A 12,515-nucleotide genomic window follows, 5' to 3' on the forward strand; every position below is an offset into this window, starting at 1 on the left:
AATTTGAAAAGGACAAATTTGATTAGAAAAAACATCTAGTATCTTGTCCCGTGACATCCTGATGATAATGAATAAGGATATGTACGGGATAGAAAATACAATTTATATTTTATTAATCTGATCACTATTCTTCATCCACATATAATATTTTTATTAATCTAATCACTATTCTTCATCCACATATTAATATGCATGGTAGAAAAGATAAAATTCATCTTTTCCAACATGCATGGTGAGACTTTTGATGCATAACAAAATCAATCGGAGTTTTATTGGAGAAGGAATCTATGAAAAAGACAATCTTTAAAAGTGAAATAATTTTTTTTTCAAATAAAATTTACATATTTTGAAAAAAAATATAGTGAAGAAAAATATAAAACACAACTCACCCTCCGTGGTTAACCTGTGGATCCCACACAAAGACCCAATAAACAAGAGGGTGTGTGATGGACTATTCGTTAGGACTGTTTCCTCCTCCTATTAATTCTCGCTCTCAGATTAAAATAACGCCCACGAGTTCGCTCGTGGTCTTCCACCAGATTAAATCGCACTCCATCATACACCTCAAAGGATACGCTCCTTCGTACCATTTTCTCTGCATGCAAAACAAAGCGGGACCCATATACGTGTATGTTGATTCGTCCATGAGTTGGCATCGAGGAAGTACTCGAAGAGCGGAGGGAGAAAGGGATAAAAAGATGGGGATTCACCATTCGTCAGGCCCCCAAATCTGTTCCGCTCGTTTTCTTCCCACTATTCTTCTTCCTCCTCCTCCTCCTCCTCCCCCCTTGCTTGAACGGTGGTTCTCTGGAGGGAGATCTGGTCATCGCCGGGTGCTTCGACGTCGACGGCTAATTATGGTTCTCGATCTTGGTCGTCGGAAAGAAGTTGGCCGAATCTGTTGATAGCGTTTTGGTAATGGATCGCTCTTGGATTTTGGTGTTTCTTTCGTTTGTGTGCATCTCCGGCGCTGCTAATGCCAGTGAAGGTGATGTCGATCCGCTCTACAGGTGGGCTTGTTTCCTTCGGGAATTGTTTTTTTCCCGGTTCTCTATTTTGCCGCTACATTTTCAAAGTTATCATTTATTATGTTACTATATCTGTGATCGTGAAACGACTTCCTTTTTTGTTCAATGAAAGTTAGAGATTTCAGTTCTTTATGTGGGTCGTAGGCGTGGTTATTTTTTGGTTTCTTGCTTCCTGGATGATTGCATCCTGCTTCGATAAATATTTCCAAAGACATTTACTTTTCATTTGTCAAACTTGTTAAAGAATCTTTAATCAACTATAGCCAAGAGTTGGTTTAGTGACCTTGAATGTGCTCAGAAAGATTTTTTTTGGCCTGATTACGAGACAAGTCGTTGTCGCTAGGCTCCATATATTGCTCCAATCTTCACTTTAAGATTTCTACAACGTGTGTTTTATATGGTATCATGTATTTTGATCCTTTTCATTTAAAACATTACTGAGGACAATTTTTATTCATGGGTTATTATTTATGCTCCGCATACCACTACTTTAGTTTCTATCCTACAAGCCACCTTGATCTAAGGCATCCATTGACCACAAGAAATCAAGAATCTGCTTGGACTTTGAAGATGGTAGGTTTTTATTCCCAAGCGTTCTATTTTGGAATCATGCCTAGTCCACCTTGTTGATAGGTATTATTTGCTTACCTATTTGCTGTAGATGATGTGAAAGTGCTTGGTGGACTAGTATTTGTTAAATTGAAATCTCGCAATATCAGAATTTGAAGATTCAATTATTTTTTTCAACTTTAGGATGTTTCTTCAAATAAGCTGTTTTATTTCTACTTTTTAGTAGCATTACCAAGATCAGAGTCAAAACAAGTGCTTCATTTTCTGCATTGTAACTTCATATATAGTATTAGTAATGATTACTAAAAATTTCAATCCATAGTGCATGGTAGATGCTAGTCAGTAGTAATTTATAAGAACGATTAATCTGCCAAAGATTCTATGTAGTAATGACAAATGCTAACGAGAGTTATTAAGCAAATTTTGTAGGCATTGTTTTAATCATATCTTGGCCAAATTCTCTATCCTACAGTCCTGATTGGAGCCCCTAGATGCAACAGGGAATGTTCCTCCCATGAGCATGACTATTGTAAAAGATGAAAAAGGCTCCAACATCTTGAGAGAATTAATACTAAAATAGGTGTAGGCTTTGGTCAAAGAAAAGAAGAGAGGTTTTTTTACATCAAATGGAGAAGAGGATTGGACTTTTATGAGGTTAAAACACCTTATCTGGACATGTTAGTAGTTGTTTTAGTTATCAAATCAAAACTTTTAAAACATTTAAACAATTTAAAAACCATTTTATTTAAATATGAGTCCAATTTAGGGAAAAAAACTAGTGTTAAACTGCACCATATAAATTGATGAGTAGCTTGAAACTTCACTAAAAGAAGTAAGAAAGGCCAAGGCCAACACAAGATCCATGTCCTATACCTCATCAAATTGCCTGATACGATAAGATGCACATGGAAAGAGTTTTGCATTTTCTTGTATTAGCATGTATACAAATAGGACTTGAGTTTGTCACTTGGAAATTTCAACTCACTCATACCATGGCAAGTTGTGGGACACCCTTTGATGAGTGATATAGGTTAAACTTGTTAGATTTGAGAGGTGTCCTAAGGCAATCGCCTTACGGTTATACTATTTATTAGATAAATAGCAATTCACTATTTGAGTGCACATTCCATATGTGTTTGATCGGATCTTAAACTTGAATACTGAATGTCCGCAATACGATTCATAGCATGAGAGAATTTGTGATTGGATCACAACTCGTGAGCATCTCTACATGTGCAATTATGAGCGTATTGAAATTATCCCTAGTCAAGGAATTGATGAGCACGGACGTCATCGATTCTGTTGAGACTAGCATGTTTTGAACTCCTTGGTTAGCCAAGCAGCTGAACTCACTGCTGTCAACATTAGATGTTGAGAGTTAAACGTGGATGCTGGTTAAAGGTAACCAGTTCATTGGAGTGACCTGTCTTGAGACTTCATATGGTTCTATATATATGTCAATGAAGATCTCAATGCAGCTTAAGTGCGAGTTTCCTTTGACTTGCGGTATTCAAGTCATCTTGGCCATGGAAACTTATACTTTAACATCTTAAGTAAGCATCTCCGAGGAGGTGTGGACCCGAGATGATTGGGTATAAGTCGAAGTGTCTGAAGGTGTTTGAATAGCCCACAGAGGATTCACCGCTCCTTGGAAAAGGAGATGTATACCTTGCGGCCGCTTGTCAGGATTGTTACTAAAAGTCTTTGGCCAAAGCATTACATGTCAAGAGTATGAGACTCTTGGACACATGTACGAGTAACTTGAATCCACAGGACAAGAAAGCAGCTTGGGCTAGGTGTGATATAGTCAGCCTAGTGGGGACCGACACATAGACCATGTCCTGAACCAAGCGGGTATAAGACGGTGAAAGGAACGAAGCACGATTCAGTGTAGCTGCTGAAAGGTTTAGAACTGTTCTGGAATCAATCGTTGATTTTCCGGTCAATTGGGGATCATGATATACTACTAGGTGTCACTCATGATCGTTCCGTAATTAATGGTTAATTACGGACGACCAACATAGCCGGGAACCTATTGGGTCACACGCACAACAAGTTCTCCGAAGGACTTAAAACGAGTTTGAGAATTGGATTCTCAGAACGAGAGAAATAAAATCTGATTGAACCAGACAATGGACAAAATGATGGAACTCGTCTTACGAAGACGAAATGAACGAAACTGATTTAGTTCAAATCAGAACTCGTTTGGTTAGTGAATCAAATGATTAAGTTTTGAACCAAATTGAATCAACTTGGTTTGATTCATGATGGAATAGATTTTGGCAAGATGGATGTAATGAGAAGCTTCGTCTTGAGAAGACGAAACGAACAAAACTGGTTTGGGTTAAATCGGAGTTCGTTTGGTTAGTGAACCAAGCGAACCAAAACAGAATTTAGTTTGCTACAGTAATAAACCTAAATTCAGCTTCCGGTTCAGCTTGATTAATCTGGTTCAGACCAAAACTATACCTAAAACCTAATTAGAAGTTTGGTTTAAAAGGAGGATCGTGATAACCCAAGGCCACTGTTCTTCTTCTCAAAGGGGGCACGGCGCCGCTTGGCTTCTCTTCCCACCTCCGCTGCACCGCCCTTGCCTCCATGATCTGGGAGCATGCCGCCGGCTGTTTGGAGGAGGGTTCCCTGTTCTGTGGCGATCCAACTTCCTCCTTGCCGGCCGCCATCCAGCTTCCTGCCGATCGGGATCCAGTCTCCCGGCCGGATGTGACCAAGAACCCGAAGGGGAGAAGCTTGAGGTCTGCTCTGCCGGAAGGGGAAGTTTAGGTCTCCTGTACATCTTCTCCAAGCCGATGCTTCTACCTCAGCAGCGTGCGGCAGAACTTCCTTCTCCACCTCCGTGCGGCAGAACTTCCTTCTCTACTTCCGCGCGGCAGAACCTTCTTCCTTGCGTGGGAGCCTTCTCCTTTGCTCGGCACTGATCTCCTCTGCCAGCGAGAAGAACAGAGAACGGCGGGCGCGAGGTGGCTTCTGGCGGGCTCGACGCGGCTACCAGTGGGCGCGAACATGGTTTCCAGCGGGCGCAAGAAGGACTTCCGCCTGTTGTGAAGAAGCCACAGCAACAGTAGTGTGCTCATCATCTTGTTTGCCGGAGGAAGCTTATTAATGTTACCCATCTTTGTTTTGGTTGTATGGTATTAGCTGTGAGTTCTTGTTTGGGTTGTGACTGTATGGGAGAAGAAAAGAAAAGATTTGTTTTGTTTTCTTTCCCGCGATTTATGAAATCGCTGTCGGAACAACCGTCACAAGACACTAGCTTATTTTGGTATCTGGATTTGCCAAAATCGGGGACTTACAAAGCTTCCGGATATTATTCCATCTTTATCGAAAATGTTCTGATAATTTGTTCTAAATCGGCGGTCAATGATTGACTACCGAAATCTTCATCGAGAATATGATTCTCGGTGATAGTTAGAAAGCCCCGGAACGATCGCGATATATGTTGTTGCGTGATTTCTAGAATAAGGCTTCTCTCGATTTGATCGTCATCGATCATCGGCTGGTACCGAAGACGATGACGCAACTCGTGGCTTCCGAAGCCGTCCAGACGGAAGCTTGGCGTGGATCACCAGTAGAAGCGGGACTCAGACGAGGATCGCTCGATTGATTCAATACAGCTCAACATCGTCATCGCGAGGTACACGTTTAGAATAATTTTATTCTGCAAATTTTAATTGCGCAAGTAGAATAATTTTATTCTGAAAATTTTAATTTCCTGCCATGCCTTGTATATGTTATTTCCTGCTTATGCATGCGTGTGTTGTGTAATAATTAGATTTAATTATTTGTATATTTCCGCTGCGCACGTTTCCGAAACGTGAGAACACGCGCATTGCACCGGGACGATCCCAACAAAACTAAGTGTATCAGTTGGTATAAGGCTTGTATGGTACTGTGGACGCTGCCTGATATACATACCTATATCAACTAGTATGAACAAAGAGAAATGCATAGTTGCTGGCTTTATCCCACCCATCTCGAAAGTTATTTCTCTAAGCTGTTTAAATGCTCATTACATGTAAACACTCTTAATTAGTCTTCCATCCCATTCAAATCATTTCCCACTTAGATGGTTAATCCTTTTTTGTCCATTTGTTTGGGAGTGTAAAATTAAGGAACAATAAGGCATATAGAGATGTTGGCTAGGTATTTTTTGTCCATTTGATTATAAATGGTTGGAATTTGGATTATGATATTGTTAGTGCAATCTATTTCTAGGAAGCTTAACTTAAGGGAAAGGTTGGTCATACTTGAGTTGGGTTGGTTTTGATGGAAGTCATGTAGAAGTGAATTCATGGTAGATAGAAATTCTGGAGAAGTGAACTCATGGTGGATAGAAGTTCTAGAGAAGTGAACTCTAGGTAGGTGAAAGTCCAAGTGGCCTTGACATATGAAAATCCTAGAGAAGTGAAATTTTGGTAGATGAAAGTTCCAGATAAGTGAACTCCTAATACTGATCGCGACCTCTGTTCTACCACAATAATATATAGGCGGTCAAGTGCTTGGGCCGAGGGCTACATCATGCCACCACTACTTAAGTGTACGATCCCTGGACCGAGGACTATATCACGCCACCACTACTCAAGTATACGGTCCATGGATCGAGGGTTACATCACACCACCACTACTCAAGTGTACGATCCAGTACTCTGATATAAAACTCTGATAAAAACTAGGCTCATTGTTAACACCTTTTAATAATTATCATTTTCTTTTATCTCACTTCACGTTATATCTTTTTCATCAATTATCATCATTGTTACATTCTCAGTATGTATCTTCTCGATTTGGTCTAAACGACCAACTCAAATCAAATTAAATCTCTTTATTCCTTAAGGTATCACCGTAAGGTTGACATGTAAAGGATAAGAATCAACAGGTAAAGATTAAGTATCAACAGGATGAAATATCACCAATATGAGAAATGAAAGATCAAGCAATATAAAGATATATATTAATAGACAGAGTACATGAGAATATCTGTTTGAACTTTAAAAACACCCTTTCCTATTTTAATTATCCCCACATAAATCCCATGTGTGAATCGGAAATAAAATCAATTCTTTACCCTTTTGTGATTTAATCACTTTAACTCGGTTTCAGCATTTTAAAGGTCATTTTAATTCCCTTTATGATAATAATTATGACATATCTAAATATATATCCATTTTTATATATATTGCACTGGGGCACAAGGGAAAATGTAGGAGTTCAAGGATAGAAAGTACCTACTTGATTGACGAATCTTCGTAATAAAACCCTAATAAAATTTCTCCGTGTATAGCAGGATCAATAAATCAACGTCCTACAAAATAAACCATCCTCTAAATACAATATTTAATTTTAAATAAAATAAACCTAGTCGATTCTAAAGTTAATCTAATCCAACTAAACTTCTAATTAACTTAATTTAACATGACTCGGTTAATTTAATTTATTCTAACCTTATTCCAATTTAACTTATCCGATTAACCCAAGTTAATTTAACTCTAATTAACCCTATTTCTAAATAAGTTCTAATCGAGTTTCTAACATTCTGATTAATTCATGAACCCAAGGAAACAGAATTAAGGATAAATTAAACGACTTCTTGCAACTGGTTAACATATGACTACAGGTATATATGAGTGAAGTTTTCCATTATCCATTGATTTTCCACGATAAATTCAAATCCTAAAACCGACCTATCCCCAAAATTCGTTGCTAAACAAGAACACTAATTTGAAATCCGTAACGCCTACCTCCGATTGATCAGACTCCTTACCTCAAATCGCCCCCGGTTCTCGCGGCAGCGACGGTGTTCGACGTCTTCTCCACGGTAGGCGGTTCTGCTTCTGGAAGAATGACGACAGATCGGCGGGGTATAGGGGAGGAAGGCAGCCGCAAGACGGTGGCGTTCTTCAGAGGAGGGGCTCGGCTGCTTTCTTCTTCTCCAGCAGAAAGGTGCGGCGGCAGGGCAGTGGCGTCATTTGAACGAAGAGGGCGGCGGGGTGTTGAGCAGAGGAGGGGATTGCGAAGGGGCGTGGCTAGGGTTTCTCTTATACTTTGCCGGCGCGAGAAAATCGGCGAGGGGTTCGGAGGACGTGGTCGGGCGCGCGGGGAGCGGGTCGGGCGGAGGAGAGAGAACAATTATAACGAGGGATGTACAGTACTTTTAAAATTGGATTTAAAATTTGGGTTAAATGGGTAAAAAAATAGGGATTATTATAATTAATTAATTCGCTTAGTTTACTAATCAAACGAATTCCGATTTGATCCAAACAAATTTTGTTCGTTTCATCTTCTCAAGACAAAATTTCTTGTCTATTCTATTTTACCAAAATCCTCTTCCATCATGATCCAAACTAAGTTGGTTTTAATTTGGTTTAAAAAATTGATCTAATAAAAATAAATAAATAAAAAAATTCTCGTATTTGACATTCCTAGCAGATGAAACTTGGGGAGGAGTGAACTCCTAGCAAGTAGAAGTCCAAAAGGTCTTGATATATGGAAGTCTCAAAGTGGATTCCTAGCAAATGGAATTCCCAAAGAAATGAATTCCTAGCACATAAGAAGTCTTGGAGATAGAACTCTTAGTAGATTTGATGGATGTCAAAGATCATCTACGTTTCTTATGAGGTACTGACTTTGGTGACTCAGTTCAATTAGGACTCAAAGATAAATTAGCATGAAGACATGTGAGATGAATGATCAGTCAAATGTATTTTGACTTTTGCATAGAAGCTTTCTACTTAAGCGTCTACTTGATCAGGTAAAAAGTGTTAGGTGTTCTAGATCGAAGTCGACGAATTTGCTTAAGTTCAAGCAATATTAGCCGAGTTAATGATATAGTCAATGGATGACTTGCTTGTTTGAGAACAAAAGGAAATCTATTTGGTTTGAGTCGACTAAATGGAAGAAAAGTTAGTTGAAGTTGCCTATGTCGATTGTTCTGTCGACTAATATATAATTTAAAGTTTGAAAGCCAACAAGAATGGTCATATGGCTTGTTTGTGCAGGATAAACTTGTGACATATGATATGAGTAGATTGAAGGTACTTAGAGTCAACTAAAACCTTGCCAATGGTGAAAAAAATCATAGGTTTATCCATGTGAGTCAATTAATGGTTCAAGCAATTCACTGATTATCATCTGAAGATTAGTCACAAATCTATCTAGACCAGTCAACTGATGGTGTGGATAGGTGACTTATGACATAGTCACCAGAAGAATCTGTAATGATCTGGATGAGGTCACCAATTTAAAGACGTTCACAGATCAGGAGACTGAGTGGAAGAAGAGTCAATTGGAAGGTAGTTGAGTCGACTGATGGGTCAAACAATTGATAGACAGAAAGTTTGAGTTGATTGGCTGTGTAATGATCACTGTGGATAGGGTTTCGAGATCAATGAATCAGTCGACTAATTGGGACTATTCATTTCAGCGAAGACACTTCAAACTAGAGATCATTCAGTATTCATCACATCTAGTGCTTTGTTTGTGCACCTACTTACTGTTATTTTGCCGTGCTACATTCCAAACCGACAAAGACTCTTCGGTCAGGTTATTCTATTTACAATTTCTGTTGTACTTCATTTCTCATCTGTAAAAGAAGGCTTATATATTTGTGTGTGATTTGTGTGTGAGGTTTCTCCACTTTTGGAAAGGAAAAGTAATAAATCATAGGCTGTGGAGTAGGAGCCTAGGGTTTTCGAACCACATAAAAATATTTGCATTGTGTTTGTTGTTATCAAGGCTTTGCATTTGCAAGAGCAACAAAAAGAATTTGAATTTACAGGTTGCATCTATTCATCCCCTTCTTGACGCACTTATTGCAAATTCTATTGAAGTAGATTTGTCTAGGGACTAAATGTAACTAATTTTTTTTTTTAAAATCTTGTACATCTTGTAAATAGTGCAGAACGAACTAGAATAACATCTCCTTTTCAGGAATATTAAATAAAAGTAGCATTAATTGAAGTTGAATCAAATACTTTAAATTCAATGAAGTCTCTTATTGTCATGTTTCTCCCCCTTCTTGTTTATAATTTAATTCTTGGAATTGCATATACTTGTTAACCCTTTATATCACCATACAAATACTTGAAGCTTGGGTACTTGGGCACCTTTTTGGTATGTGTAGGCCTTGAAATTATTTTACTCCTTCAACATAGTTGCAGTTATGAATGCACAAAATTGATAGGTGGAAACGTATAAAAGTTTAGTAGTTGGATATTTTATATCACTTTCTTTTTTAAGAAAGTGAAAATGAAAATTTCAATTTTTGGTTGTAACTTGATGTGTTTCTTCATGTCAGGATATGTATAGAACAATGTGGGAAGACAGGAACTGTTGGAGCCAGCTCAATTCAGCACTGCCAGTTTTCAGCTGATGGTGTACTTGTTGATGGTCCATGGTATATGCAAGAACCCTTATATGTTCAGTGGAAGCAGTGGAATTGTAGGAGTGACTGTCAATACTTTTGTATGATGCAACTAGAAAAAGAAAGGGAAGAACTTGGTCTCACACCTGTTAAGTATCATGGCAAATGGCCTTTTAAGCGTTGGTCTGTGCTTCAGGTAAATCATTCCACTGGATCAGAGTTGCATGCCTTGCAGTAAAATAGAAAGCATTCAGTAATTGGTAAAGTACTAACTGTTTTTATGGATGCCTCTAAATCTTTCTTATTTCTTTTCATTTTAGGAGCCAGTCTCAGCTATTCTATCTGCATTAACCCTCATCATTCAATTCAATGGGTGGTTATCTTTTTTTCTCTTATCATCTTATAAACTACCCCTTAGGCCCCAGAGTGGGAGGACATATTATGAATTCACTTGCTTGTGGCATGTATATGGGCTGTTATCACTGAACGCCTGGTTTTGGGATGCTATATTTCACACACGGTATGTGTGATATTTTTTCCTCCATCATGAGTCAATCAGAAGAATAAGACCCCAGTTCTTTTTTAAAAAAAGTTTTTCCTCCATTTTTTCTGCAGAAGTTTTGATTTGACAGAGAAGTTGGACTATTCGTCATCTGTGGCTCTACTTGGGTACTCTCTTATTCTGGCTATATTTAGAACCTTTAATGTGAAGACAGAGGCTTCAAGGGTAATGGTTGCAGCTCCTTTGGTGGCCTTTCTGACGACACACATCCTGTATATCAACTTCTATGAATTAGACTATGGTTAGTGCTCATCTGTTGGCAAACTTCTTGAGTAGTTATTAATTGTTGAATATAATCTCACCTTTGGGTTTTCTCAGTTATTTTGGTTGAAGTTTCAAAAACAACAAATCTACTCCAAACTTCCAATTTGATTTCAAGTCAACAAATCATTTAAACACTATTAGCTAGATTATAGATTGCTTTGTTGGTTATGCTATGCATATAAATTTCGAATGTAACAGCCCATTTAAATTTATTCTATCTACTTGTTTATTATGAGGATAGATGACTTTATCTAGAAGGTTTAGCTAGGCCTAACTTTGTTTACAAGATTGGATTTGATAAATGTAGTTGGGATGCTCATTGCATGCTTGTTGTGCATTTGAGTAAATTATATGTATATATGTAGCTGTGCTACTGAAGCAAATTAAGATTGGACTGAGGACTATTTAGTGAGCTAGAATTTCTGAAAGAACATTGATTGTGGGCTTAGATTAATTATTTTTTTGAAGTCTTATATCCTTTTGAATGAAATGGTTATGGTTTAACAATAAACGCTTTGTTATTCCTTTTAAGTTTGCTTCAGATCCGTTGAAAGACTGTGCTAGATCTTGTTAGAATCAAGTGATTTGTCAGAGCTAGATCGTTTCTGTGGTACTCTGAAGAAGCTTTCCTTGCAATCAATGATTTAGAACAATACATGAGTGATTATATGCATTGACCATTTACTATCTTCATTTGCATGATCTAGCTGACAAATTACGGGTTAATAATTTGTATACAACACACAAATTATAAAAAGGAAATTAGCTAAGCATGTGATTTTTTGTCCTAAATTGCAGCGCTTAATATGAAGGTGTGCCTGGTGATTGGCATTGCTCAGGTATTACTTTGGGCTGTCTGGGCAGGGGTAACTCAGCATCCTTCACGCTTCAAGCTGTGGGTGGTGGTCGTTGGTGGTGCCATCGCCACCTTTCTCGAGGAGTTGTATGATTTTCCACCCTACAAAGGTTATGTTGATTCCCATGCACTATGGCATGCCATCAACATCCCTCTTGCATATCTTTGGTGGAGCTTCATTTATGAAGATGCTGAGTTCCGAACATCAGCTCTCATAAAAAAGACCAAGTAAGAAGCAGGATAGAACTTGGAAGTCCCACTGCTCACTGATTGAGCTGTAAGTCTGGTTTAGTGTTTTTTTCCATCTTTCTCTTCTAGTTAATAGTTGATTTTTTTTTCCACTCCACTTGGTGGTTTCTATTGCCCTTCTTGTTTTTGAATTGATATAATTGGAGGAATCACTTCACGACTTAACTTGGCTTTGTACTTCATTTGCCATTTTCTTGTGGCAACATAGTTGTGTTTTGCCTTTTAAATTGACAGTGGAAATAGACTTTCTTAGCTTCATTTCTCAACATCGGTAGCAATGCTTTTGTCACACAGTAGCGTTGAGGTTGGCTAAATTTTGATGTGTGTATAAGCAATTCTTCATGATTTTTATTGGCAACAGATTCGCATGGGCATTATAAAAATTATTGCGCTTGTTGTTTTTGAATTGATATAGTTAAGAGGAAACTAGTTCACGACTCATCTTGGAGTCGTACTTCATTTGCCATTTTCTTCTTGTAGCAACGTCTAAAGAAATTTGTATTTGTATCTCAATTCGGCCAAATGAACAATACATATATTGAATTATAATGCAACTTTTGTTGTCCCCGGGATAATGGTGCAACGGTAGGACATCCGGGTTGTGACCCA

The 12,515-nt window shown here is 38.2% G+C and overlaps 1 protein-coding gene across 1 annotated transcript; it reads left to right on the forward strand.

Annotated features, from left to right (window-relative positions):
- The first annotated feature begins 743 nt into the window (after positions 1 to 743).
- On the forward strand, positions 744 to 12,172 carry LOC141835968 (uncharacterized). The gene is made up of 5 exons (XM_074723379.1): positions 744 to 1,010; positions 9,910 to 10,171; positions 10,296 to 10,495; positions 10,591 to 10,778; positions 11,600 to 12,172. Exons 1-5 carry the CDS (start codon positions 919 to 921, stop codon positions 11,887 to 11,889), a joined length of 1,032 nt encoding a protein of 343 aa, XP_074579480.1. The 5' UTR covers positions 744 to 918; the 3' UTR covers positions 11,890 to 12,172.
- Positions 12,173 to 12,515: the final 343 nt, after the last annotated feature.

This window comes from Curcuma longa, chromosome 10 (assembly GCF_044706935.1).
Source record: "Curcuma longa cultivar G26 ecotype Majalengka, Jawa Barat chromosome 10, ITB_CL_G26_1.1, whole genome shotgun sequence".
Classification (NCBI taxonomy): domain Eukaryota; kingdom Viridiplantae; phylum Streptophyta; class Magnoliopsida; order Zingiberales; family Zingiberaceae; genus Curcuma; species Curcuma longa.